This window comes from Podarcis pityusensis (genome assembly GCF_964106645.2).
Source record: "Podarcis pityusensis genome assembly, chromosome: 16".
In the NCBI taxonomy this organism is placed as follows: domain Eukaryota; kingdom Metazoa; phylum Chordata; class Lepidosauria; order Squamata; family Lacertidae; genus Podarcis; species Podarcis pityusensis.
Window position 1 is genome coordinate 17,133,609 of NC_138041.1, and position 24,165 is coordinate 17,157,773.

General features: G+C 51.0%; 2 protein-coding genes across 11 annotated transcripts in view; one reads left to right on the forward strand and one right to left on the reverse strand.

Moving 5' to 3' along the window:
- Window positions 1-24,165, reverse strand: part of PC (pyruvate carboxylase) — a 265,178-nt gene that overhangs the window by 27,929 nt on the left and 213,084 nt on the right. The window lies entirely within an intron of this gene.
- LRFN4 (leucine rich repeat and fibronectin type III domain containing 4) lies at window positions 936-19,270 on the forward strand. The gene is made up of 3 exons (XM_080985901.1): window positions 936-2,797; window positions 11,094-12,498; window positions 17,754-19,270. Exons 2-3 carry the CDS (start codon window positions 11,114-11,116, stop codon window positions 18,442-18,444), a joined length of 2,076 nt encoding a protein of 691 aa, XP_080842027.1. The 5' UTR covers window positions 936-2,797; window positions 11,094-11,113; the 3' UTR covers window positions 18,445-19,270.

A 24,165-nucleotide genomic window follows, 5' to 3' on the forward strand; every position in this document is an offset into this window, starting at 1 on the left:
TTATTCATCTGCATGGAGTTTATAGTCACATTGTGGCGACCAGGAAAGCTGCTGTATACAGAAGACCTGGAAAGACTTTCCTAATATCAGCAGTGATACAAAGCAGATGCACAATTCCTTGGGGTGCAAATATGGCCTTATGTTATCCAAAAGGGATTGTCGGTGAGAATGATCTGGAGGCACCCACAGATTTAATAGCACCATAATGTTATTTCTTCTTACTGGCTGAAAACACACAAAAAAGAGTTACCAGTATTGTCAGAGGGGTTCAAAAGGACCTCGCCAATGGCATGTATGGCTAAGAGCACAATCCTGCACATGCTTGCTTGGAAGTAAGTTCCATTAAGTTCAGTGGGAATTACTCCAAGTAAAATGTGTCTAGGATAGACTCAGTGACTATCCAAGCGGACATGCGGTCCAAGTTCTGTCCATTCTTTATTGGGAGTAACTCCTCCACAGAAGGATTTATTTCTGAGTCACCACGCACAGGATGAAATTTTTCAGGGGTGGGGGACTTACTTTAGAAAGAAACTTTGCAAGATTGCAATTTTGTTTTGTTTTTGGCCACATTTTGGAGTAGCAAGGTAATGTTTGCCTCTCTCTGTGTGTGTGCTTTAAAGGAAGAAAGAAAACAATAGGTGCAAAGATTAAAATGTGTGGGACTCCCCTTTCCGCAGTCAAAAGCCCCCTTCCTCGGCCTAGATCTAAAAATGAGGACCCCTTTCCATCCTGCTCCACATGGACCCCATCGTTATCCCCCACCAGTGCCCCCCCCCGGCAATCCCGCTTCCTAGCAACGGGTCTCCCAGGACAACCGGGATGAGGACCAACTTGGTACCAGCTGCTCTTTGATCCCTCCCCCACTTCTCCTGCTTCTGGTAGGTTGCAGCCTGGGGGGGAGGGGAAGTTGCCTGGTAATCTGAAATCCAGACTTAAAAATGTGTGTGTGAGGAGGTGAGCACTCTTTTTAAAAGCACAAAGGGTGGAATCAGATGTGAAAACAATACGGATTTCCTTTCCTGACACAGTGGGGCTGCCTGCCTCCCTGCCCTGGTTACTGAAAGGCAAAGGTTTTCCCAAAATCTGGCTCTTGGGTAAGGTGCTCCATCACTCTTTCTGCCTCTGCAACCCGAGAAGGAAGCGGGGAGACTCCATCCCAGCTGCTTCAAAGACCAGGCACAGGCAACTCCCTCCCCCCAACCAGAGCTTGGGTAGGAGGAGCTTCAGGCGCTGGAAGGGGAGGGGCCAAGCCCAGCGGAGCCGTCCGCTCCGGAGAGCTAAGCCTGCTTCAGTCCGGAGGGGTGGGGTGGCGTCTGGGGGAAGAGATTTGATGGAGAGGCCAAACTGAAAGAACCCTGCTTGCAAACTGCTGGCTGGTCCCCTCCCAGCCCCTTGCCGGACTGCCAGGAAGGCAGGCAGAGAGACAAAGAGCCTCTTGGAGGAGGACCCAGGAGGACCGGAGGAAAAGAAAGGCGGTGGATCTGCAGAAGAAACAGGATCTGGGGACGCCCTGAAGGGGTGTGCAAAAGGTCGTTGTTCCTGGAAGGGCCCTGGGAGTCTCTGAAGGCGCCAGGAATTAGATCCCACGTTCTGCAAAGGCAGAAAACAGCGGGCTTCAAGAAGGAGGGAAGGACAAACGGAAATCCAGGATCTAATGCCCTGGAGATGTCCCAACCCCAAAGGTTCTCGGGGTCTGAAAGCCAAGTCAAAAGATCTAGCACCGAATGGCCTGCCCACCAGGAATCCAGTAGGGTGGAGGATTAGAACCTGGAACTCCAGAGGGCACAGAACTGGGATATAATCTGGAACTGTCAAAGATTGGGCAACTGGAAGGGCAGGAAGCTAAAGGGTGGGTGGTGGAATCCCAGCCTCTTGGCTGGACCAACGAGCTCAATTCTGGAATTTCCGGGGTAAGGTGTTTTTTTAAAAAACAAACAAACAACCCCCCTCTGGATTCTTCAAGAACTGTGGATCTAGAACTAAGATCCAGAAAAGCAAGAGAGATATCAAGATCAGAAATGGACCATGTAGAACCTGGAATGGGCCTGTCCTGGGAGATCTAGAACCTTGGAATGAAGAAATCGAAGGGATCTAGACTTATCTGGAAACTGAGAGCTGAGTGGCATGGAACCCAGGAGTCCTGAGGGGTGAAGGGGGCCTGGAAGGAAAGTGGGGTGCATTCAAGGTCCAGGAACAGTGACCGGGACACAGGAGTTGGAGGGCAAAGCAGACTGAGCCCAGGCATTTGATTTGGGCATCTGCCACCTTGGGAGGACCTGCAGCCTCCGAGCCCAGGAAGGGTCAAAGGGAAGGTGGCCCAGCCTGAGTCCTGGTGAGCGAAAAGGGTCAAAGAGCAGAGACCCTGGGAGCAGAGAGCACCCCGAGTCACAGAGAGCTCCACTAACAGCGGCATCTTGAGGGTGGCACGGATGCCCTCTCCCATGTCTGCCTGAGCGCTGCAGCATTTCCTGAGTCTGATTCCTTTGGCTGGGGGGGGGGGACCGACGGTGGGGGGAAAGGATGTTCTGCTGCCTGCGTCGCCGATGCCACCTCCAGCCACGCTGAACTTTTGCTTGCCACGCAGCAGCAGCAGCACCAGCCGCCGTGCAGGCGAGGGGGCTCCACTGCGGTTGGGCCCCCCTCCATGGCACCCAGAGGAGCAGAGGGTTCAAGGGGCACCTGGGGGCCGCGATCCGGCCAGGAGAGCCTGAGCGAGAGGCTGGGGGCTCAGAGAGGCGGGGAGATGGAGCAGGATGGCCGCGGCTGCTCTCTGGGCCCCTGAGACACTGAGCAGAAGGTAAAAAGGCATCTGGGGCGAATGGATTGGGGGGGAAGACAGAAATGTGATGTGTGTCTGTATGTTGGGGTGTGTGTGTCTAGCTGAGCTTTGTGGGAAGTTGGGTTAGGCAGTGATGGCTCCTGGAGGGGGGGGGGGGTTGTGAAGTGACTAATGTCCTGCAGAGGGGGACTGCAGAGTGTTTATTTAATTTTGGGGAGGGGGAGAAAACCACAAATGGGGTGCACTGGTCTTCGGAGGGTGGGGGGAGGAGAGCCCCCTTTTAGCTGTCTCTGCCTGTTACAAACCCTGGAACGGCTTCCAGAAAAGAAAAAGGAATCTGATCTCCGAAAGCTCTTTTTCTCCCACTGAATCTCCTTTCACCCCTCACCCTTTTCCTTACCCATAAAGTTGCATTGTGATGGAAATGGTGGGGGTCCCTCTCCCCACTCCTCTTTTATTCTTCTCTGACCTTTGTATTTCCATCTTGATTAAAATCAGAGCGGGGTGCCCTTCCAGTGGTGGAAAGCAGATGCTCAGTGGCAGGAAGGAGGTGGTGAAAGGGATCAGCCAGCTTCAAATTATTCCACCTCAATTGCATCCTGCCCTGGCCACTTGCCCCCCTCTTCCTGTGGCACTAGTAACAACCCCCCCTTCTCTGGTCATCTGCAACCTTTCACCTGCACCAGCGCAGAGGCAGCGGCTGCTCCTGACTCTGCCACTAGGAGGCCCTGTTGTGCCCGGCAGGGCCAGGCTCTCCAGCCTGGAGCAGAGAAGGGAGTGCCCTGGGGGAAGGGGGGGGCGGAGAGGAGAGAGAGAGAAAGGGGGGGGAGAGGGAGGGAGAGATGGAGGTAGATTTGTCATCTGCTGCATCAACAGACAGGCAGAACCAAGCGCAGTTCCAAACGCAGACTAAGGTCTATATTTATGTCTGGGATTTGGATTTCAAGGTGGGGTGGGGGCACCCCAGCGCTAGCAACAAAGAGCTCAGGTGTTCTGGTTGCCAAACTGAGCATGGGAACATAGGGAGCTGCCTTCTGCTGAGGGTCAGGTCAGCACTGTCCACACTGGCTGGCAGCAGCTCTTAAGGTTTCAGAGAGGGAGTTTCTCTCCCTGGAGACACCAGCAGGTATTGAACTCAGGTATGGTCCTTTCCCTAAACTTGCAACTTGTCAGCTGCCAATGATCCCCAGACACTACCCCCACCATCCTGACTCCCTCCAACCACTAGACCACGTTGCCTTCCCTGAGCTGAGGAAGCAGGGGTGCAGGTTGCTCAGCCTCCATTGCTTCAGCTGACCATCTCCTAAAAGTCTCTTGCCAAACAGCCCAGTCCCCAGAGGCAACCATCCTGGCTCTCTCTAACCTTTTGCTTTCATTTCTTAACCCGGAGCTAGGAGCAGAACCCAGGAGTCCTGGGGGCCAGTGACAGCGACCACACCAGCTCCTTGCTCTGAGCTGGAGGCTAGAAAGACCTTGGCGGCTGACTTCTCCCCCCAACCAACCACCCCTCCCCGTCCAGAGACATGAACACCTTCCAGCAGTCTCCATTTCCACAATGCCCTTTAATTCTCACTAGCCTGGGGAAATCAGAGGGATTTTCTTCTTCTTCTAACGGAGTTATAAATTAGGTGGCACTCCAGTCTTCCTTTTTCACCTTGACCCTGCCCTTCCCTCCTTTCCCAGCAGCACAGGATTTAGGGCAGCTTGGGCAGCTCCCTGTACAGGGCGCCAAGCCAAGGGGGCACATAACAACAACAACAACAACAACAACAACAATACCTATGTTTATATGGGTTCCTACTAAGAAGATCCATTAAAAAGGAATCTGTACCAAAATGAGTTATTATGAAACTAAGAAATATTGAAGGGTGAGGGGTGCCAAATTTTGTCCTCGCTCAGGGCGCCATATTACCCAAGTCCGCCCCTGTTCCCTTACAGAACTGGAGGCAGAACACAGATGCATTTGGAGGGGGGGGCTCTTGCTGAGCCTGGTGTTGAACTGTCTGCTCTGGTTTGGTTCCCAGGCTTCAGGCAGGGACAGGACTCCTTCCCATCATATGTTAGCTGAATAAAAGTCCCCCCTCCCACCTCTGCATGAGAGCAAGGGGAACATAGGAAGCTGCCTTATACTGAATCAGACCACTGGTCCATCTAAACTAGTACTGCCTGCAATGACTGGCAGCAGTGGCTCTCCAGGGAGTCTCTGCCAGCTCTACCTGGAGATGCCACTGTGGACTGAACATGGGACCTACCGCATCAAGGCGGATGCTCTACCACTGAGCTACAAAAGAAAAATTCTAGTCCTCATGGTTCTGAATAAAGGACCAATTTAAATAGCAACAGAGGAAGATGCTTTATCAGGCCATTGATTCATCTAGCTCAGTACTGTCTGCACTGACTGGCAGCAGCTCTTCGGGGTTTCAGGCAGGGATCTCTGCCAGCCCTACCTGGGGATTGAACCACAGGAGGTTTTCTGCATGTAAGGCAGATGCTCTACCTCTGATCCAGCCCAATCGCCTTCTTAATCCGGCCTGCAGACGGTCCAGGAATCAGCATGTTTTTACACGAGTAGAATGCGTCCTTTTATTTAAAATGCATCTCTGGGTTCTTTATGGGGCATAGGAATTTGTTCACCCACCCCAAATATATAGTCTGGCCCCCCACAGGTCTGAGGGACAGTGGACTGGCCCCCTGCTGGAAAAGTTTGCTGACCCCTGTTCTAGTCTAGCATCCTGACCACAAACAGCCCATCATATGGTTTAGGAAACAAGCACACATATGCTAGGCATGAAGTCAACAGTCCCTCCCCTGCTGTTCGCTCTTTCCCAAGGCAACTCTTCTTCTGAGGTAGACAGTCTCTGGACATGGGGGTTCTATCTAACTTCTGCAACAAAATAGCTGTTGATAGCCCTCTTCAGCTCCTTGGGATTTAATCTCTTCCCCTTTAAAAGACACTGCATCTTGGAGCAGTGAGTTCCACAGGTAGTAATTTGTTGGGATGGTTGAGGCACGCATACCGCTAGATGGAACATATCAATGAGCTGCTGCATGCATGAGACACTTCGTCATCTAAGCTGCCCTTCTCTTATGCAAAAATGCGCACAAGTATAGACATTTATAGGTCCACAGCAAACCCCTCTGGCATCTCCTTGGCTCCAACTATCCTTAGGACTGAGGAAACACACAAAAGGGGTGGGAGGAGATGCCAAATCTGCACATCTGCCGGGCATCTCACAGAGCATTGCTGCAGGGCCAGATACCGACTCTTGAGCATCGCAGCAGGCAGAGACGAGAGGCTGTTGCTGCGTGGGGCGCCTAGCAGGCAGGAATAAAAATAGGTGCAGCATCTCTTATAAGTCTGGCTTCTCGAAGCGTAGGAAGTGTGAAAACTTTTGAATGATGAAGGGCTGTCTTCCAGCGATGTGAAGAAGAGCTCTGTGTCGCCTGGGAGGTGTGTGCCACACTGGCACAAGTGTCCTACACTGGCCAAGATGGGTTCGGGAACAGAGATGACCTGCCCAGACTGGTGTTCCTCATAAGAACCTGTTGAATCAGGCCAATGGCCCATCTAGTCCAGCCTTCTCTTCTCACAGTGGCCAGCCAGATAGATGATGTGTGTGGGAAAACCGCAAGCCCAGTACAGTACCTACGAGGCCTGGCTCATGAATGACCTGGCACCTAGTCCTGTTTCTCCACACCTGATCACACTCGACTGCCATCTTGCTTTCTAAGGAGGGTGATGACCTGAAGCAGAGGACAGAGCATCACTTTGTCTATGCTCAGAGGTTCCCTCTATTGCTCTGCAATGTGTTTCAGGGCTGAGCCTTGACCCTGATGAACACTCTGGCTTTCCCTCTTCTGCTTGCCTTGCAGATGTTAACAAAGAGATGAAGGGGGGGGGGAGTCCCAGCAGGGTTGAGGGTTCAAGTCTCAGAGAGCACATACTTTCGCTCAGTCTCTTTTAGCTTTATCTGCCCTGCCATCTTTTGAGCGCTGAGACAATACAGAACCTTTAATCCCTCCACCTGGCCGGCAATTTGCAAAAGGTCTCTGGAGTTGTCACCTCTGGTGTGCCTGACCCCTCGGCCACCTGCGTTCTGGGAAAGCAGCTAGTGCAGCTGGCTTTCAAGCAGGTATGTGGGAACACAGCAGATCCCCCCTCCCATTTCAACCATGGAAATAAGAGCCCCCTCCCTCCCCCACATTTCAGACCAATGACGTCTTAATCCCACCAACCACTGTGTGCTCTGCTCATTGACTCTCGTGTAGCTCATCTTCCACCAGCTGAAAGCCAGGAAGGCGCTTAATCCAAACAACAAAGGTATATTAGAGGGAATGAATGTTTCCCTCCCTTCCCCCACAAAAAATATCTCTGCAGTTCAAGATAAACTCCAGCAGCTGTAGCTTTGCATTGTATGCTGCCTTGGTGTGTAGTGGTCAGAGTGTCAGACTCGGACCCAGGAGACCAGGGTTCAAATCCCCTTCTTGGCCACAAAGCTCACTGGGAGACCTTGGGCCAGTGCCTGCCTCTCAGGCTAACCTACCTCACAGGGTTGTTGTGAGGACAAAATGAGGAGCCACCACTTCCAGCTCCCTGGAGTAAAAGGTGGAGTTTAACTGCAATCAATCAATCAATCAATCAATCAATCAATAGGATAAAACTAAAATGATGTGCATGCATTGACATGAAACAGAGAAAGTAACTCCCCCAGCTTTTAAGATTTAACACCTAGAACAGCTTTCCCTAACCTAGGGAGTTTCCAGATGTTTGGCCTAAGAACATTAAAACATAAAATCCAGCCTTGCTGGGATCAGGTCAGTGGCCCATCTTGGCCAGCATCTTGTTCTGACAGTGCAGGTGGGATCTGAGCGTAAGAGCCCTCTCCCCTTCTGTCAACTCCAGCAACTGGTATCAAGAAGCATTGCTGCCTCTGACCATGGAAGCAGAGCCATCATAGCTAGCAGCCATTGATAGATAGCCTTCTCCTCTATGAAACCACACAGGCTACCCCTGCTTTAGATGGTAAAATATATTACTTTACAGAATCATACGAGTTGGAAGGGACACCACGGGCCATCTAGCTCAACCCCCTGCAATGCAGGAATCCTGCCCACAGCCATCCTTTGGTGGGCTCAAACCACTAACCTTCTGGTTAACTGCCAGATGCATTATTAACTTCAAAATGTGCCAAGCCTCCCCTTTCCACAAGTCCTGTGTCTGCTGACCCCTCGTGCCCCTTCTGCTGAGTGGGGCTCTGCAACAGTGACCCTGGATCCTGCCCTGATGGCATCCCACATTCTGTCCGCTGTTCCCATATCCAATCTTTCCCTAGTACGACCAAGAAACAGGGCGTAGGATGCAGCTGTGCAAATGAGGCGGCTTATTATTATTATTAAATTTATGAAATGCCTTTTCCCAGCAGATCCCAGAGCAGGTTATAATAATTTAAAATCCAGATGTGCGAAGAGTTAAAACGTACTACACTCACAGGAATTGGCGGGTGGCTGTTCCTGAAAGTGCACGTCACAGAAGTCAACAGCTGTGTAGTGAAGGGGCCCAGGAGCATCTCTGTGGTGAGGCAGTTCTACAACTTAGGGGCTGCCACAGAGAAGGCCCTTTCCTGGAACGCCAGCAGCCCAAATCCCTGAGAGCGGTTGAACAACCAAGACTGGCCCCCTCTGCTAATCTCAGCACCGAGGGTGTCTATAGGGAAGGAGGCCATCTTTCAGGAATTTGGGACTTGAGTTATCCAGGGCTTTCAACACTAATGCGAGCAGCTTGAATTAGGCCTGAAACTGTTTTTAAGCAGGGGTAATATAACTTGAGAGCTGAAGTGAGTAATCTGGCCGCTGCATATCCATCAATCTGTGACAGACATTTTTGTGCAATATAATTTGTGCTTTGATGAAGATCCTCTAGTGCTCCCCCCCAAAACCCTGCTTTCCATCTATCTCTCCTTTTCTCCTTACTCAGGCTTTCCTTCTTATTTGATTATCTCTTCAGTGGGCATATGGAAATATGGATGGTGGTTGGATGTGCAAAAGATTCACATCTCTCTATATCTAAATATATATTAATGACTGGGAGGATTTGAAATAACAAGCGCTGTGTCAAATGAATGTTGGGGGTATTAAATGGGAATGAAAATAATGTTTTTAAAATGTTTAAAATTAGGAATATACTGAATTGTAGGAAGCTGCTTTATACCGATTATACTGATTTATACTGATATAACCACTGATTATTTTGATTATTTAATTTCTATACTGCTTAATATACAGGGGATTTGCTGCTTACTCAAGGGTTATGTTCCAGGCTGCAGCATGTGTCACTGGGATGTACAAGAGTGGGGATTCCCCCACCCTGCCCTCGCTCCATTCTGCCCCCACCCTGCCCCATTTCATTGCCAAAAACGGTGCACATGTGTGTGGTCATGCGTGACCCAAAGACATGCAAACGGGGAGTTTCCTGTGTTCAGGTATCACCTGCATTAAAAAAATATCTAACCGGTGTGCAAAAAACTAAAGTAACAACAGCAACTTAAAAAAAAAGTTGCAAAAACAAACACATATAAAAATGCTACATTAAAACAAAGTTACTAATATATAAAAATCTATTATCAATTCCTTTTCCTTCTAACACACCCTCCCTCTCAGCCTCTGGGTTCTCGCCCAGGATCCAAACAAACTCTCAGCTCACCCACGAAAGTCACACAATGAGAAGAGTTCCAGGAAACAGGAGACATCACCCTAATTTCTAAGTCTGCACTTGCTTTTTATGGGCAGGCCAAAAGTGGATGGTACTTCCTCAGCTGTGTCCCATTCAGCTGCACTCTCCATACACCCAGTTCTAGGTACAGCAGGTTTGTTGAATTTCCCAGCAGGTCCAGAAGATGGGAAAAAGGCTCCCTGCACTCTCAGCTCTTTCGTCACCCTCTGCCCTCTCCTCCTCCACCTGCTGGACCAGCTAGCATGGTACTGCCTCTACTGGCTAGCAGTGGCTCTCCAGGGTTTCAGACATATCCCAACCCAAACTGGAGATGCCAGGCACTGAACAAGGATATTCTGTGTTGATAGCAGATGCTCTACCCACCACATCATCTCTGTCATCTTAAAAAGCTTCTGGTCCACATGGTTCTAAATAAAGGCTGGTTTAAATGGAAGGCTGTCTTCTACCGAGTCAGACTGCTGGTCCATCTAGTGCAATATCACCTACACTAACTGGCAGTAGCTCTGAGATTTCAGCCAGGGTTTCCTCCCAATCCTACCCTGAGATGCCGGGGACTGAACCTGCTCTGCAAACGAGCTACGGCCCTGCCCCAAATTAATCTGATGCACTGGCAAGTACGCTCTGCAATTAAGAACAAATGTAAACAATCATGTACAAACATGTATAAAAAAGAGAAGAGATAGAATTAGATTAATAGACTATAATGAAGGAATGAAAAAAGGGAGCAATTTGCCACCAGACATGAAGTCCTCTCTGAGTCCCCAAATTCCCACCTCATGCCATCATCAAGCCAACCTTCTTTCTTTATTCTTATGTTTAAAATGTATTTTTTATTAAATCCTTCCAACATATAACATAAATATGAATAACGAAATATCCTGCGCTAACCCAGAAGCTAATGTTTAGGCAATACATGAGGAATAGTCAAATAAAATTCTGATCCCAAACTACTAGTTGTATGGCAGGTGATAAACAGTTCAAGTTAACCAATAGAGTTTATGAGGCGAGTCCTCTATTTTCAGTTTTAGTCACGTACATAATAAAGCTGTGCCATTCAACAGCGATGAGTCTTTGTGCTTCAGGCTTTGCGCTTGTTTTATCCTGGGATTCTTCCACAAGTGCTGTTTTGTACCGGTTTGTCAGAGAAGCCCCTTCTAAATTCTTCCGGTATCTCATTCTGATGAGTCTGAAAGGACTTATTAAAGATGTAGATTGCAGTTAGCCTTGCTTTCTGCGAAAAGACTGAGGAGACCCAGCTTCGGATATATAGGGCTTATCCGCAATTCCTCTTGTCCTACTGCTTTTCTCTGGGGAAAGCTGCTCTTTAGCGCTCAATCGGAGCAAATGGCAATTCAGGATTTCTCTGGATTGATGTTTGCTCCAATTTAGCGCTAAAGAGTGGGTTTTCCCCGGGAAAAAAGCATGGCAAGGGGGAAACCACCCAGACCTATGCCCAGAAAGTGAAGATCAAGTGGGAAACTGCTTGGATCTAGGCTTTCTAGGCATGGGACGAGTGGAAGTGTGGATGAGCCCTTGAGATGTTCTGTCCGGTAACTGCTTTTATTTCATTCCCTCCTTCTCCAGGGCTTGCCAAGCCGTCTACCATGGAAAGCCTGCTGCTGCTGCTGGTCCAGCTGCTGATGGTGGGACGTGCGTTGGCCCAGGTCGAGGGCTGTCCCTTCCACTGCGTGTGCCAGAATCTCTCCGAGTCGCTCAGCACCCTCTGCGCCAACAAGGGCCTGCTCTTCATCCCGCCCAACATTGACCGTCGGACGGTGGAGCTGCGGCTGGCCGACAACTTCATCCAGGTGGTGGAGCCACCCGACTTCCTGAACATGACAGGCCTGGTGGACCTGACCCTGTCGCGAAACACCATCGACACCATCCGTCCCTTTGCCTTCGGCGACCTGGAGAGCCTCCGCTCGCTCCACCTGGATGGCAACCGGCTGACCCAGATCCAGGAGGAGGCCCTGCGTGGGATGCTCAACCTCCAGCACCTCATCCTGAACAACAACCAACTGGTGGACATCTCGGTGGTCGCCTTTGACGACTTCCTGTTGACCCTGGAGGATCTGGATTTGTCCTACAACAACCTGCACCGGGTCCCCTGGGAAGGGATCCAGGGGATGCTCTGCCTCCACACCCTCAACCTGGACCACAACCTGATCGACTTCATCATGGAAGGGGCCTTTGCCGAGCTCTACAAACTCTCCCGCTTGGATATGACCTCCAACCGCCTTTACACGCTGCCCCCCGATCCACTCTTTGCCCGCTCTCAGGTCGGGGTCATCAGCCCGACCCCATACACCTCCACCATTGTGCTCAGCTTCGGTGGGAACCCCTTGCACTGCAACTGCGAGTTGCTGTGGCTGCGCCGCCTGGTGCGGGAGGACGACATGGAGACCTGCGCCTCCCCTGCGCAGGTGGCGGGCCGCTACTTTTGGTCGGTTCCCGAGGAGGAATTCACCTGCGAGCCACCCCTCATCACCCGCCACACCCACAAGCTCTGGATCTTGGAGGGCCAACGGGCCACCCTGAGGTGCCGGGCCATTGGGGACCCCGAGCCAGTCATCCACTGGGTCTCCCCTGATGACAAAATCATGTCCAACTCCTCCCGGACCATGTCCTTCCGCAATGGCACGTTGGACATCTTGGTGACCACCATCCGGGACGACGGGGCCTACACCTGCATTGCCATCAACGCTGCAGGGGAGTCCACGGCCACCGTGGACCTCAAAATCATCCCCTTGCCTCACCGGGGGAACGGCAGCATCACCGTGCTACAGCAGGACCCGGGCTCCTCTGACATTGCCACTTCGGCCAAGACATCGGCCAACGCCAGCGAGGGGGGCTTCGAGAAAAGGGTGGAGGTATCCGACGTGACGGCCAGCTCAGCGCTGGTGCGGTGGGTGGCTGACAAATCGGCCTACGCCGCCTGGATGTACCAGATCCAGTACAACTGCACCGTGGATGACACTCTCATTTACAGGTAAGGTGTTTGCGACCGTGCTGCGTGGGACCGTGATCCCAAGGAACTCTCGTTATGCCTCTCAGCTGCTTTCTCCTTCACTGGCTGCCAGGTGGGCTCAGGGACCAATATTTTACTGTTTCCGTCTGCGAGCAAGAGGTTTCTGGCACTTCAAATTATAATTTTGTTCTCCCAAGACCCTCATGAAGCCAGCCTCCTGGATTATTGTGAACTCCAGCTGCTCACTGCTGGGCTCAGATCCTCCTTGTGTGAGCTTCCCAGGAGAGGCATCAGGATGGTCACTGTGGGAACAGGATGCTGGCCTCTGGTCTGATCCAGCAGCCAGGCTCTCTTCTGTGGTCCTTCCTCTTTTGCTCCTTTCCCAGGTGAAGAGCAGCAGAGACTGGCTCAGAGTAGCAGGGACAGAAATTCATCCAAGCCTCTGGATGCTGCTCATCCTGTCACCTGAGCCACTCTGGAGTGATTTTCCATAGCCAGAGCTGACATCCCTAGCCCTCTTTAAGATTAGTAGCTAACCAAGGTTGTTGCCCACAGCACAGGAAGCTGCCTCATACAGAGCCAGACTGTTGCTCCATGGAGCTCAGGATTGTCTACACAATCAATACGCAGGGAGTTCCAAAGTGTAGATTCTGCCACACTAAAAGATTGAGCTCTTACAAATGTGGAACAGTATTATGTGGCACCTATAACACTGCCAGTTCTGCTGACTGAAGTAGTCGAGTGGGTGCATACCAGGTAAGGCAAATTGGTCCCAAGTTCTTAAGGGTTTTATTTACTAATAGCAACACCTTGGCACACACGTTTCAACAGGCCAGGGTCACGGAAGGCTGCAAGAGGCCATTTCACATTTCCAGAGGCTGATAACCGGTTTCTCGGGAGTGAACCTGCTGGAATTAAGTCCTGCTTTAAAAACAGGAAGCAAAACTGTGAAAAGAGAGGGTTGCTGATCTGCTCTGAGATCTTCATTTTCAACCAGTTCCAGCAACACCACCATACCTCCTCCCTCTGGCCTTCCTCCGACAATCCCTCTTTTTAAAGTCACTTCATGTGGTCAGGGAAGTCAGGAGAGTGTTAGGGCAGGAAGCAATGCTAACGGGACCCTGGGGAGATGTGAGCCTGGGCAGTTACAGGCAGCATGAAATATACATGGGTTGTGAACAGCTCAATGCCCAAGACGCATGACAAAGAGCATCTGCTGTACATGCTCCAGGTTCAATCCTCAAGGGCATCTCCTGGCAGGGCTGGAAAAGACCCCGTGCATGGAAATCCTGGACAGCCACTGCCAGTCAGTGCATAGAATACTGAAGATATGTGGACCAGTGGCCTGACTCTGTATATAAGGCAGCTTCCTATGCCACCTGGCTCAGCTGTACAGGAGGTGGGAAACAGAGATCCCCCACCCGCCCGGATTGGAGGCTGCACCCCATTTTCATCCAAAAGCATGAGGCCATTTGAAGTCCACTGTCTTTTGTTCCTGGGAACTCACAGTCCAACTTTTATGCATGTTTACTCAGAAATATGCCCCACTTTATTCATAGGAGCTACTTCCAAGCAGGGCTGCACTCTTAACTTTTAAATAAATGGTGTTCATTGCTTGGGTACACAGACAGCCCAGCACAAACTTGTCTGCTTAGCTGGCCTATGTCTGCAGCACAGAAGGCTGTTTGGACAAAAGTTCTGCATTGTGCTCCAAGGTCTTATTTAGTTGCAAAACAATGCATTTAATTATTGCAGAAACCAATTAGTACACACACTTGTCGGGAAATATATGAATTCCATACTGGGAGACTTGATTGAAATGAACTGATTTAAACCAGCAATTTTCTAGGTAATGCTAGCTATTTTATTTATTTAAAAGCATTTATAAACCACTTAATTATTTTTTTAAAAAAACCCTCTAAGTGGTGTACAAGAACAAACAGCATCGTTAAAACAAAAATGCAACCTAAAACCAATAAAACAGCAGCATGAAAGCAAAGAACAAGAAATAGAACAGGAATGCAGGGGATTCAAATACATAAATCAGGGTCTAATCTGTTGCGTCAGCGAAAGCCTGGACAAAAAGGGTTGTTTACAAGACCTCTGAAGCAGCTGGTGGCTGTTGCGTCACATGTGGCAGAGGGAAGGCCATTCATAGTATAGGGGCAATGATGGAAAATGCCCCTTTTTGGGTCACCACCCTATGATATTCTGTAGGGTGCAGTGTCAGAAGGAGAATTTCCCTAGATTTCTAAGAGACCCTAAAGGGTCTTCCAGGTAACCTGAAATCATAAGTTATTATTAAAACTAGTTTGCTCTGCAAGACGATTTTATTGGGATGTTTGTTCCAGGGCTTGCATCCTCCCTGGTTCCTCACAATGGTTGATTTGGTGATCTAATCTGGATTTGAATGTACTTTAGCAAGTATGTTTGTGTGTCTGTGAAGCGTAACTAGTGACAAAGGCCACAGCCTCAAGACTCTTGTCACTGAAACAAATCAATTACAACACTGACAAGATTAGGAGCCTGTATGCAGGCAAACACTGAGAGATGGGGAAAGCGAACAGAGCCTGGCTGCTGCATCAAACAGAGGTGGCTCAAGACAACCCAGTACTGTACTCTGCTTTCCACAGAGGTCAGCCAGAGGCCTTAGGAAAAGAATCCTACAAGCAAGGAAAGACAGCAGCAGTCCCATCACCGTGTCTTCAACGGCTGCCCCATGTTGACTGTATTACAGTAGTCTGATCTTGAGGTTGCTAAGGCATGGATGGCAGGGGCCAGTCTATGCGACTTCCTGGGCACAGCACCCCCAAGAATCACCTCCCAGAATGCTCTCTGCCCTCACGATGTAAGAGAGTGCCACTGCTGCAATGTAAGAGTCAGTGTGGCATAGTGGTTAGAGTACCAGGGTGGGTCCTTGAGCTCAATCACTGTCTCTCAGCCTAACCTACCTCACAGGGTTGTTGTGGGGATTAAACCACATAGGCCACCTTGAGAAAATAACTGCCTCCTGATGCATCCCAGGGTCTCTGCTTGTAAGCAGGGTGGGGTGGGGTGGGGTGGGGGAGGTTGGTGATGGATCCGGGGGGCTGGAGGTGGGAAGTGGGAAGGTGAATGGAGTTTAGAGGTGGAGGGCAAAATGGTTTTGAGAAATGCTGGTTTTGAAGTCTGAGGCAGGGTAGCCTTAACCGCCACAGGTTTTTTACCCATAGGGGGTTGGACCAGATGAACCCTGGGGATTCTGCCCTAGCCTACAATTCTACGACATGCACAAATATGCATTCCTGAGAAGCAAAATGACCACACACAGATTTGCAACAGGCACCAACATTCAGTGCTTTCTCCTCAGGTTGTGCTCCCTGTGGAGCAACAGCTTGGCTCTCCTTCCCCCCCTCCCAAAGTCCCCTGAGCACCCTCTCCTGCACGTCCCCCCCACTGCCCCCCGGATCTGGTTTTGGCAGCAGCTGGGGCCTGAGTACACCCTTGTGGCACTCTGAGCCCTGACAGCTGGATCCTCCCCCCCAGGGCTCAAGCCTAGATCTGCCACAGCACACTGATGTGCATTTGGGTGCAAGGAGGAGACAGACTAGGACATTTTCCCCAGGTTCCATTCACTTTAAAAATGAAGATGACATAAGAGTGTAAGAAGAAGAGAGTGGCTGCTAGATCATGCCAGTGGCCCATCTAGTCCAGCATCTCACTGTGGCCAGCCAGATGCCCGTGGGAAGGACATGAGCTCAAGAGCCCTCTCCCTCCCTGCAGTTTCCTGCAACTGGTCCTCAGAAGCATTACTGCTTCTGATTGCGGAGGTAGAGCAGAGCCATCATGGCTGATAGCCATTGATAGCCCTGCAGTCACTCGCCTTGCCTCTGCCATCCATTCAGGGTGGAATTCATGCCAGGGAAACCTGGGGAAGTAGGACAACTTTGCCCAACCTGGTGCCCTCTGGATGTTTAGGGCAATAACTCACACCAGCGCCAGTGTGATATGGCTGTGCAAAAGATCTGGAGGTTGCCGGTTTGGGAAGGCTGCCTTTTGACTTGCCTGTTGAGGCCAGGCCAGAGGATCAACTGAGCCTTCAATGCTGCTTCCGTTCATCTGGCTCTAAGGACAGGCAGTGAGGTGGTTGCCTTGGGCAGCAGTTCCTGTGGGGCCATCTTCTTGCTGTCCCCAAGTTCCAACCATTTCCATCTGCGGGAGGAGAGAGATGTGCGCCTGACACGCCCTCTACTGGCCACCCTTAGCTAGTCTGTTGCCACCAGGACAGGGGAGGAGGCTATCGGGTCACTAGTGTTGAAATAACATCCTGCTGGCTCCTGTAAGTGGAATGGGGAAAGGAGAAGCCTTCTTGTCCCTCAGCCTCAGGCAACAAAATGTCTTGTTAGGGGGGCCCTGGCTACACCAGACTGGAGTTCCTGCTCTACTGAAAGCCAGGCTGCATCCCAGGTCTGGGAAGATCTAGGAACCTCCTATGGCCTGCCAATCCACCTGCTCCTGTGCCCTTGCAGGCAGATGAATGCAAACATTAAGGTTTTCCTTGCTTTTGTACTTACGCTGAATTGCATCTATCATCTTAATGCCCATATTCCCAGTGTGGAGAGTTGTTCTTGGGAGCTCTCCCAATCATTCTGTGTCCTCTGAGCACTTTGGTGTCATTAGCAAACTTGGCTCACTTCTTACTGCTAATACTTTCAGGAACAAGTGAAAAAGCCGAAGTCCCAATATTGAGACCCTTGGTGGGGGAGGACCCTGTTTTTCTACATTCCTCGGGTGCGAGCTGTCCATTTATTCCCAATCTCTTTTTCCTGTTCCTTAGTTAGTTGCAGACCTGCAAGAGCTAAATTTAGCCAGGTGGCTTTGGTGAGGCAGTTTGACATATTCCATACAGACTGGAGGGAAGAATACTGAGTTTCACTTGCAAAAAAGCTGCAGAAGGGAATGACGAGGTGGCAATAACGGCCTGGTAGCTCAAGAGATTGGGTAGCTTTAACAGAGTGTTTGGCTAATTCATGGAGAAAAAGGCTATTGAGAGCTCCTAGCCACAATGGCTATGCTCTGCCTCCACGATTGCAGCCAGCAATGCTTTTGAATACCAGCTGCTGGAAACCACAGGATGGGAGATTTGCTTCTGTGCTCAGGTTCTGCTTGCGGGCTTCTCATTGGGGCATCTGGTTGGCCAATGGGAGAACAGGATGCTGTACCTTTCTGATCCAGCAAAGGTACTTCTCATGCCCTTCTGAGATGCCTACTGACACCTTCTCTCCCCCTCTCCGCAGGATCATCCCTGCCACCAGCCGGCATTTCCACCTCAAGCACCTGGTGCCCAGCGTGGATTATGACCTGTGCGTCTTGGCCATCTTTGACGACGCGGCCACCTCCCTGGCAGCCACGCACCTTTTGGGATGTGCCCAGTTTGCCACGCGGGAGGCCTACCCAGACTGCCACTCGCTGCACGCTCACTTCCTGGGTGGGACCCTGACGGTGATCGTAGGGGGCATCATTGTGGTCACCTTGCTGGTCTTCACCGTGGTCATGATGGTGAAGTACAAGGTGTGTGGCAGTGCCCACGGCAGCTTGCCCAAGGTCACCAACGTCTACTCGCAGACCAACGGTGGGCACCCCAACGGCCTGCTCCCCCTGCGAACGCCCCCCAAGGAGCGGGGCCCCAAGCACCGGCGGGTGCGGGCCAAGGCTGCTCAGCCTGAGCGCAGGACGGGAGACAGGGTGGGGGGAGCAGCGTGGGGGCCCCCAAGCACCCCCGCCAAGACCAAGCGCAGCAACTCCCTGGACATGGGAGACGTCTCCTCCAGCTCCTGCTACAGCTACGCCAAGCGCCTCAGCTTCATGTGGACCAAGCGCAGCCAGTCGGTGCACGGGATGCTGGCTCAGTGCGCGGCCTCCGAGGGCGACGGCAAGCACCTCGGACCCTTCCTCAATGCGGACGAGCTGGAGGAAAGCGTGGTATAGTGCGCACACCCCCTGGGCTGGAGGAGAGATCCTGCGTGCGCCACAACCCCACCCTTGTGCGTCTGGCAGTGGGCATCGGGCGGCAGTCGACACCTGGATCACAGCTGCTGATGGCGGGGGGTGTGTGCTTAAAGGAGAGCCCCTCGTGCTGCGACTAAGGTGGGGGTGTTTTTGGCTGTGTAACAGGCCTTGGCCTGGCTTGGGGACCAAAACAATAGAGGCTAAAGGTTTGAGCCCAGCTCAGGAGTTCCAGCAACAACAACAGCCTGACTCCCTGCTGGACTTTCTCCTGGGCAGTGGGGTGGGGGAGGGCGAGGTTGACTGAAGGAGAGCTGCTGCTCCGAATGGAGGGACCTGACCTCAAAGGGAGGGAATGTTGTTTTGTCCAGATTGGCAGGAGATTGATTAATCGGAGCTGAAAATGGTGGCGTGTCCGTTTCGTGAGGTCGGGGGCAGGTAAATCAATTGCTCTGGATGGGGGTGGTGTCCTTTTTTAAAAATAATAAGTTGCCAAAAGAAAGAAAAAGAAAAAGAAGAAGAAGAAGAAGAAGAAGAAGAAGACGAAGAGAGAGAAGAAAAAGGAAGGCAGAAAGAGGAAAGAATTCTGTTAAAACAACCCCCAAATTAGTCAGTGTGTGGAAGGCAGGAGATTAAATAGGAAAGTGAATATTATAGACAGGTTTGTGTACAATCTGTTCTAAAAAACCCCCCAGGGTGGGTGCAGGTTAAGAAGGGGAAATCAAAATGCCACACCAAGTTAAACCAAAACTCTGTACCAAGGAAAGCTGGAATTCTGCAATGTGTATAAATGGGAAACATTTGCATAGATCTGCTTATTATTATTATTACTGCTATTTTGCCCAGTTTCTGATGGTTGCATGATTTTGTGGGGGAAGGATGGTTCCAGATTTCCTCAAGGGGCTTTGAAACACACTTTAAAAAAGAAAGCAAGTGTGACAAACAATAATTTGTGTGCAAAAAAAGTATTGAATTAGAATCGATGTTTGAAATGACGAGCTCCGTAAAGTACTGATGGGAGAGTCCTAAAAGTTACATAACCCTACACAATTCACATTTTCCTTAAGATGCAGAGTTATTGATTTAAGTGTACCTGTTTATGGAGTGTTAGGGAGTTCTAACATTTCAGGCAATGAGGAGAGGAGTGGGGCCCTTGGGCTTCTCCTTGTACCCCATATCCTTCGCACTGCTCCTGAAGCAATGGAGGGCCAAACCACTGGGTCCGTCTAGCATAGTGCTGTTGACACTATCTGGCAGCAGCTCTCTAGGGTGTCAGGCAGGAGGAGGGTGGGCATTCTCAGCCCTACCCAGTGATGCTCAGATGGTTGCAGAATGTGGGAGAAAGCCAGCTTCAAGAACTGCCTGCTGCAAGGGCCCTACCCACCCTGGCAGATGGACAGCCTAAGCTTTGTAAGGAGGCCCAGCCTAACATAGCATCGTAGAGTTGGAGGAGACCCTGAGGGTCATCTAGTCCAACCCCCTGCAATGCAGGATTCTCAACAACCAGCAATCTTTTTTGGGGGGAGGGGATCCTCATAAAAATTGGTTCTGACAAAAATACTCCTCCCCCACATGGACCCCAGCATCCCACAGCATAGGTGTCACACAGACCCACCCGCCAAAATTCGGGTGGTGGAGGGGTGACACCCTGAGTGTGTGTGGATGGGGGGTGGGGTGGGAATCCTGAGCAGGCAGCCTGGCCCAGGCCATTTTGTGGCTCTGATGCACAAGGTGCTTTATAGAGTAACTTAGGCAAAAGCCCAAATTCCCACCCCTGGGAGCTTTGCTGTCCATGCCTGTACTTGCTTGTTTGTTTGACCATGTCAGGTTGCCAAAAGACAACCCCAACAACAACTCTGAAAGAGAGACCGGAATTCTGCAGCAGCCGCATGACTCCTGGCGGCTGAGACCTCGGCTACCCTTTTCCCTGCTCCAGCGGTTTCCTAGCACTGCTGAAAGACCGCAGCAGCAGCAGCAGCTTCTGGCTCCCTTGACATGCCAACTCACTGGCTCTGTTTCCCTGCAGGGCCAGTTCAGTCTTTGAATGAGGAGGGAAAACTCAAGAGCTGGGGGTGATTGCGCTCAGTGTGGCTGTGATATGGCCCTGCAAGGGGGTTTCAGAGCAAAACTGGCTTAGGCACACAGGGCTGGCACTGCTGGTTTCTCATTTGGGGTGGTGGGAAGAGAGGAGAGGGAGGAAAGATGTAATTTCCTGATAGCATCATCTGGAAAAACATCCAGAAAGGAGATTGGTTTTGAGATAGCTTTTTAGGTTCAGTAATCACTGGACTGGGGAAAGTGGTGGTGAGGAGGGTGTGTGTGAAAAGTGTCAACAGGCTGCACCCCGTGGCTGCAAGCTAGTTCACTGGAGGGAAGGTCTATCCCACCTCTGACAGCACAGGTGGAGATGGGCTGCAGAAAGGTAGGAACCAGCCCCATTGAGATGTTAATACGTAAGTACATATGTTGGGTTAGGGCAATGACCCATCCAGTCCAGCATCAGTTGCCAACCAGATGCCGATGGGAAACGGGCAAGCAAGACTGGAGCACAAGAGCACTCTCCCCTCCTGTGGTTTGCAGCCACTGGTAACCAGAAGCATTGCTGCCTGCATCTGTGGAGGAAGAACAGCCTCATGGCTAGTAGCCATCAATAGCCCTCTGCTCCATGAATCTGAAGGTGTATCCCACCGCTGACAACCCTGGCTAAAGACAAGGCAGGATAAAAGGCAGCAACTGGCCCCATTTATATGTAAACACTTCAAGCTTACTGTTCAATGATCCACAGAATTTACTTTGTCACAATGCAATGTGAATTCTATTCTTTAATGTTGTCATGATGTAGTATTCATACTGTGCCACCAGGGTATATTATGCTGAAATGTTTCAAAAGAAAAAGGAAGAAAGGAGGATGGGGCTGGTCTTTGCTCCCATTCGAAGGGCAACCTGAAGGATGGCAAGGAAGGGTCATGAACGCTGTGGCTTTACACTAATCTCCATCAACCTAGCGCCCTCTAGATGTTCTGGACTACAACGCCCATCAGGCCCAGGCAGTGCAGCTCCAACAAGTATGGCTGTGCTGGCAGGTGCTGATGGATGTTGTAGTCTAGAACATCTGGTTGGTCAAAGGCTATTTAAGCTTCATTACAGCGGGAGGAAAAGGGTGAAGGGGCTAGGCCTCAACAATGTAAGGGGGAGGGAGGGGAAGAGGTTATTTCTAAGTCCTTCTTGCTTCCCTACAGGTACAACTGCCCCTGCCCACCCCAGCTGGAGATACAGAGTCGGAGCAGGCTGCACCTTTGGAATTTCTGCCTGAAGGTATGGATGCTAAAGACGCAGGAGAAAGTCTTTTTGACTGCTGTTGGCCAAGAGTCCAGCGCAAGCGTTCCTGGCCTGCCTATTCCCACTGCACAGAACCAGCTCCCGGCTGCACAAAGCTGGCTTCCCCCAGCTCTCCATCAAATGCACGGTCTGGGGATCCCCGCAGGCGCCTGGGGAAAGAGAGAGCGGGGCTGCCCCAGAAGGCTGCTGCAGGCAGAGCAGCCTGAGAAGTCCTTAACGTGTGTGGCAGAAGATTGATTCTGATCCCACATGACAAGGCACAACCCTCCTTTCTCCGTTCTGCTAGTTACTAGCCTTCCAGGCTCTTTCACAGAGCTGAACATGCAAATTCAGAGAGGTGCTGAGCACCAAGGAAAACAGAGCTGGGGGTGGTGGTGGATACCCTACTCCTGGGCCCAAAGGCAGGATTGTGCATCTCTCCCACAGCTATTGGCCCAAATGGAGAGCATGAGCGTATCTGGGGAACGCCATGTCTCTTAGGTATGAAAATGCCAAAGCTTTTAAAATAGAACCAACCAGATCGTGGTGTAGTGGTTAAGAGTGTTGAAAGAGGACCTGGGTGACCAGGGTTCAAATCCCCCCACTCGGCTATGAAGCTCACCTCTCTCAGCCTAACCTACCCCACAGGGTTGTTGTGGGGATTAAATGAGATGGAGAGCCATGTACACCTCCACAGAATCAGCAGATTGGAAGGAAAAAGGTGGGATGATGATGATGATGGTGATGATAGATTAATGTTGGGCAGACCTATGTGCGAAAGTGGCACAAACTGGGCAAACGTGTCCCACCTCAGCCCTTGCTGTCAGGATCCTCCTGCCACATGGTGCTCCGAACTGTAAATTCTCGTACATGTACAAACAGCACCCCCCACTTAGATTGCTGCCTTGGCTGGGAAGAGGGGCGTGGGGTGTGCAATGGCAAAAGGCTGGATCCTATTGGCCGGCCTGCAATTCCCAGGATCCACCCCCCTCCCCCGCACTTGCATCCCTCTGGCTTGCTCCTCCACAGCTTGGCAATCTATTTTAAGCATCATGTGCGGGTAAAAGGCAAGGCTGCCCTTGAATAATTAATACAAGCAATAGATCTTGTCCTCGTGCCCAATAAAATCCCAATTAGCCTCACCCCGCCTCTAAAACACAACGAGCTCTCTGCCTACCAGGCAGGCAGGCGATACAATCATAACGGGAGGCGATTAGGACCAGTTTCCCTCCTGCTCCCTTCGCCCTGAAGAGCAAGGGATGGGCAGAAAGGCCCAACCCTAATTCGTAAAATACACAGAAGCACAGAAGCATGTCGTCACATTTATATTCCACTCAAGGTGACACAGTTCTCCCCATTTTATCCTCACAACACCCCTGTGAGGCAGGTTAGGCTGAGAAACAGTGACTGGCCTGAGGTCACCAAGTGAGCTTCATGGCTGAGTGGAGATTCAAACCCTGGTCTCCCAGGTCCTAGTCCATGTCTCAAACAACTACACCATCCTGGCCAACCATGCGCTTGTGGGAAACCTGCAAGCAGGACCCGAGCACCAGAGCTCTCTCTCCTCCTGCAGTTTCTAGCAGCTGGCATTCTGAAGCATTTCTGCCTCCAACTGTGGAGATGGTTGGCAAGGCTATTAAGGTCAGGCAAAGGTGCTGGAGCCAAGAAGGAAGGAAGAGAGCGAATGGTACAAAGACAGCATTGCAAAACTTTGGGGTCTACCACAGTGACGTTTGTCAGGGAGCCTGGGGTCGACTGCAGCTTTCTGTTGATCAAGGCTGTCAGTCTGGGGGCCGAGGCCCCGTTTGCATATGCATATATTAAGAGCCTCCCAAGCCAAGCCAAAATGAAATAAAATCATTTTTTAAAAAAAAAATCAGGGCAGGGTTATGTGGCTCCCATTGCAACAGACCAGGGGTTCAACCCCTCTCCAGCACACTCAACAACTCTGCCTTTGAGTGAAGTTTGGCACCACATGGGTGTGCAAAGTAGCCCCAACCAGGCAGGTTGTCAGGGCTGGTTCAGCTGTAGGTCAGCACGGAGTCTCAGAGATGAGCAGTGAAGTTCATTCTTTATCCAAGGAAGCAGAATACACACAGAGAAGCCAATGGCAAGACTGGCTCCAGTAAAGCAGCTGCCAGAATTGACGATCTGGGCCTCTCAACTCCCCCTACATCTCTTCCTCATCCGGCTGTTTTCCCTGCAGCCCTAAATTCCGTTGGGGAAGGGTCCCCTGTGATCTCTGAGCTTGTTGCTTTGCTACATGCAAAACTCTCTGAGCCCTTGGAGACAAGGAAGGAGGGGAGCTGAATACAGTAGGATCGGCAGGCTCCTGTGAATCTGTTGCAGTCTCAGCCCCCACCCTATCCTCAGCTGCCTGTCCTA

Bases quoted from the DNA above. Each gene is read 5' to 3' on its own strand.
- LRFN4 (XM_080985901.1), top strand. From the start codon at position 11,114: ATGGAAAGCCTGCTGCTGCTGCTGGTCCAGCTGCTGATGGTGGGACGT. The intron at 12,499-17,753 runs GTAAGGTGTTTG...CCCTCTCCGCAG, and splicing joins GATGACACTCTCATTTACAG to GATCATCCCTGCCACCAGCC.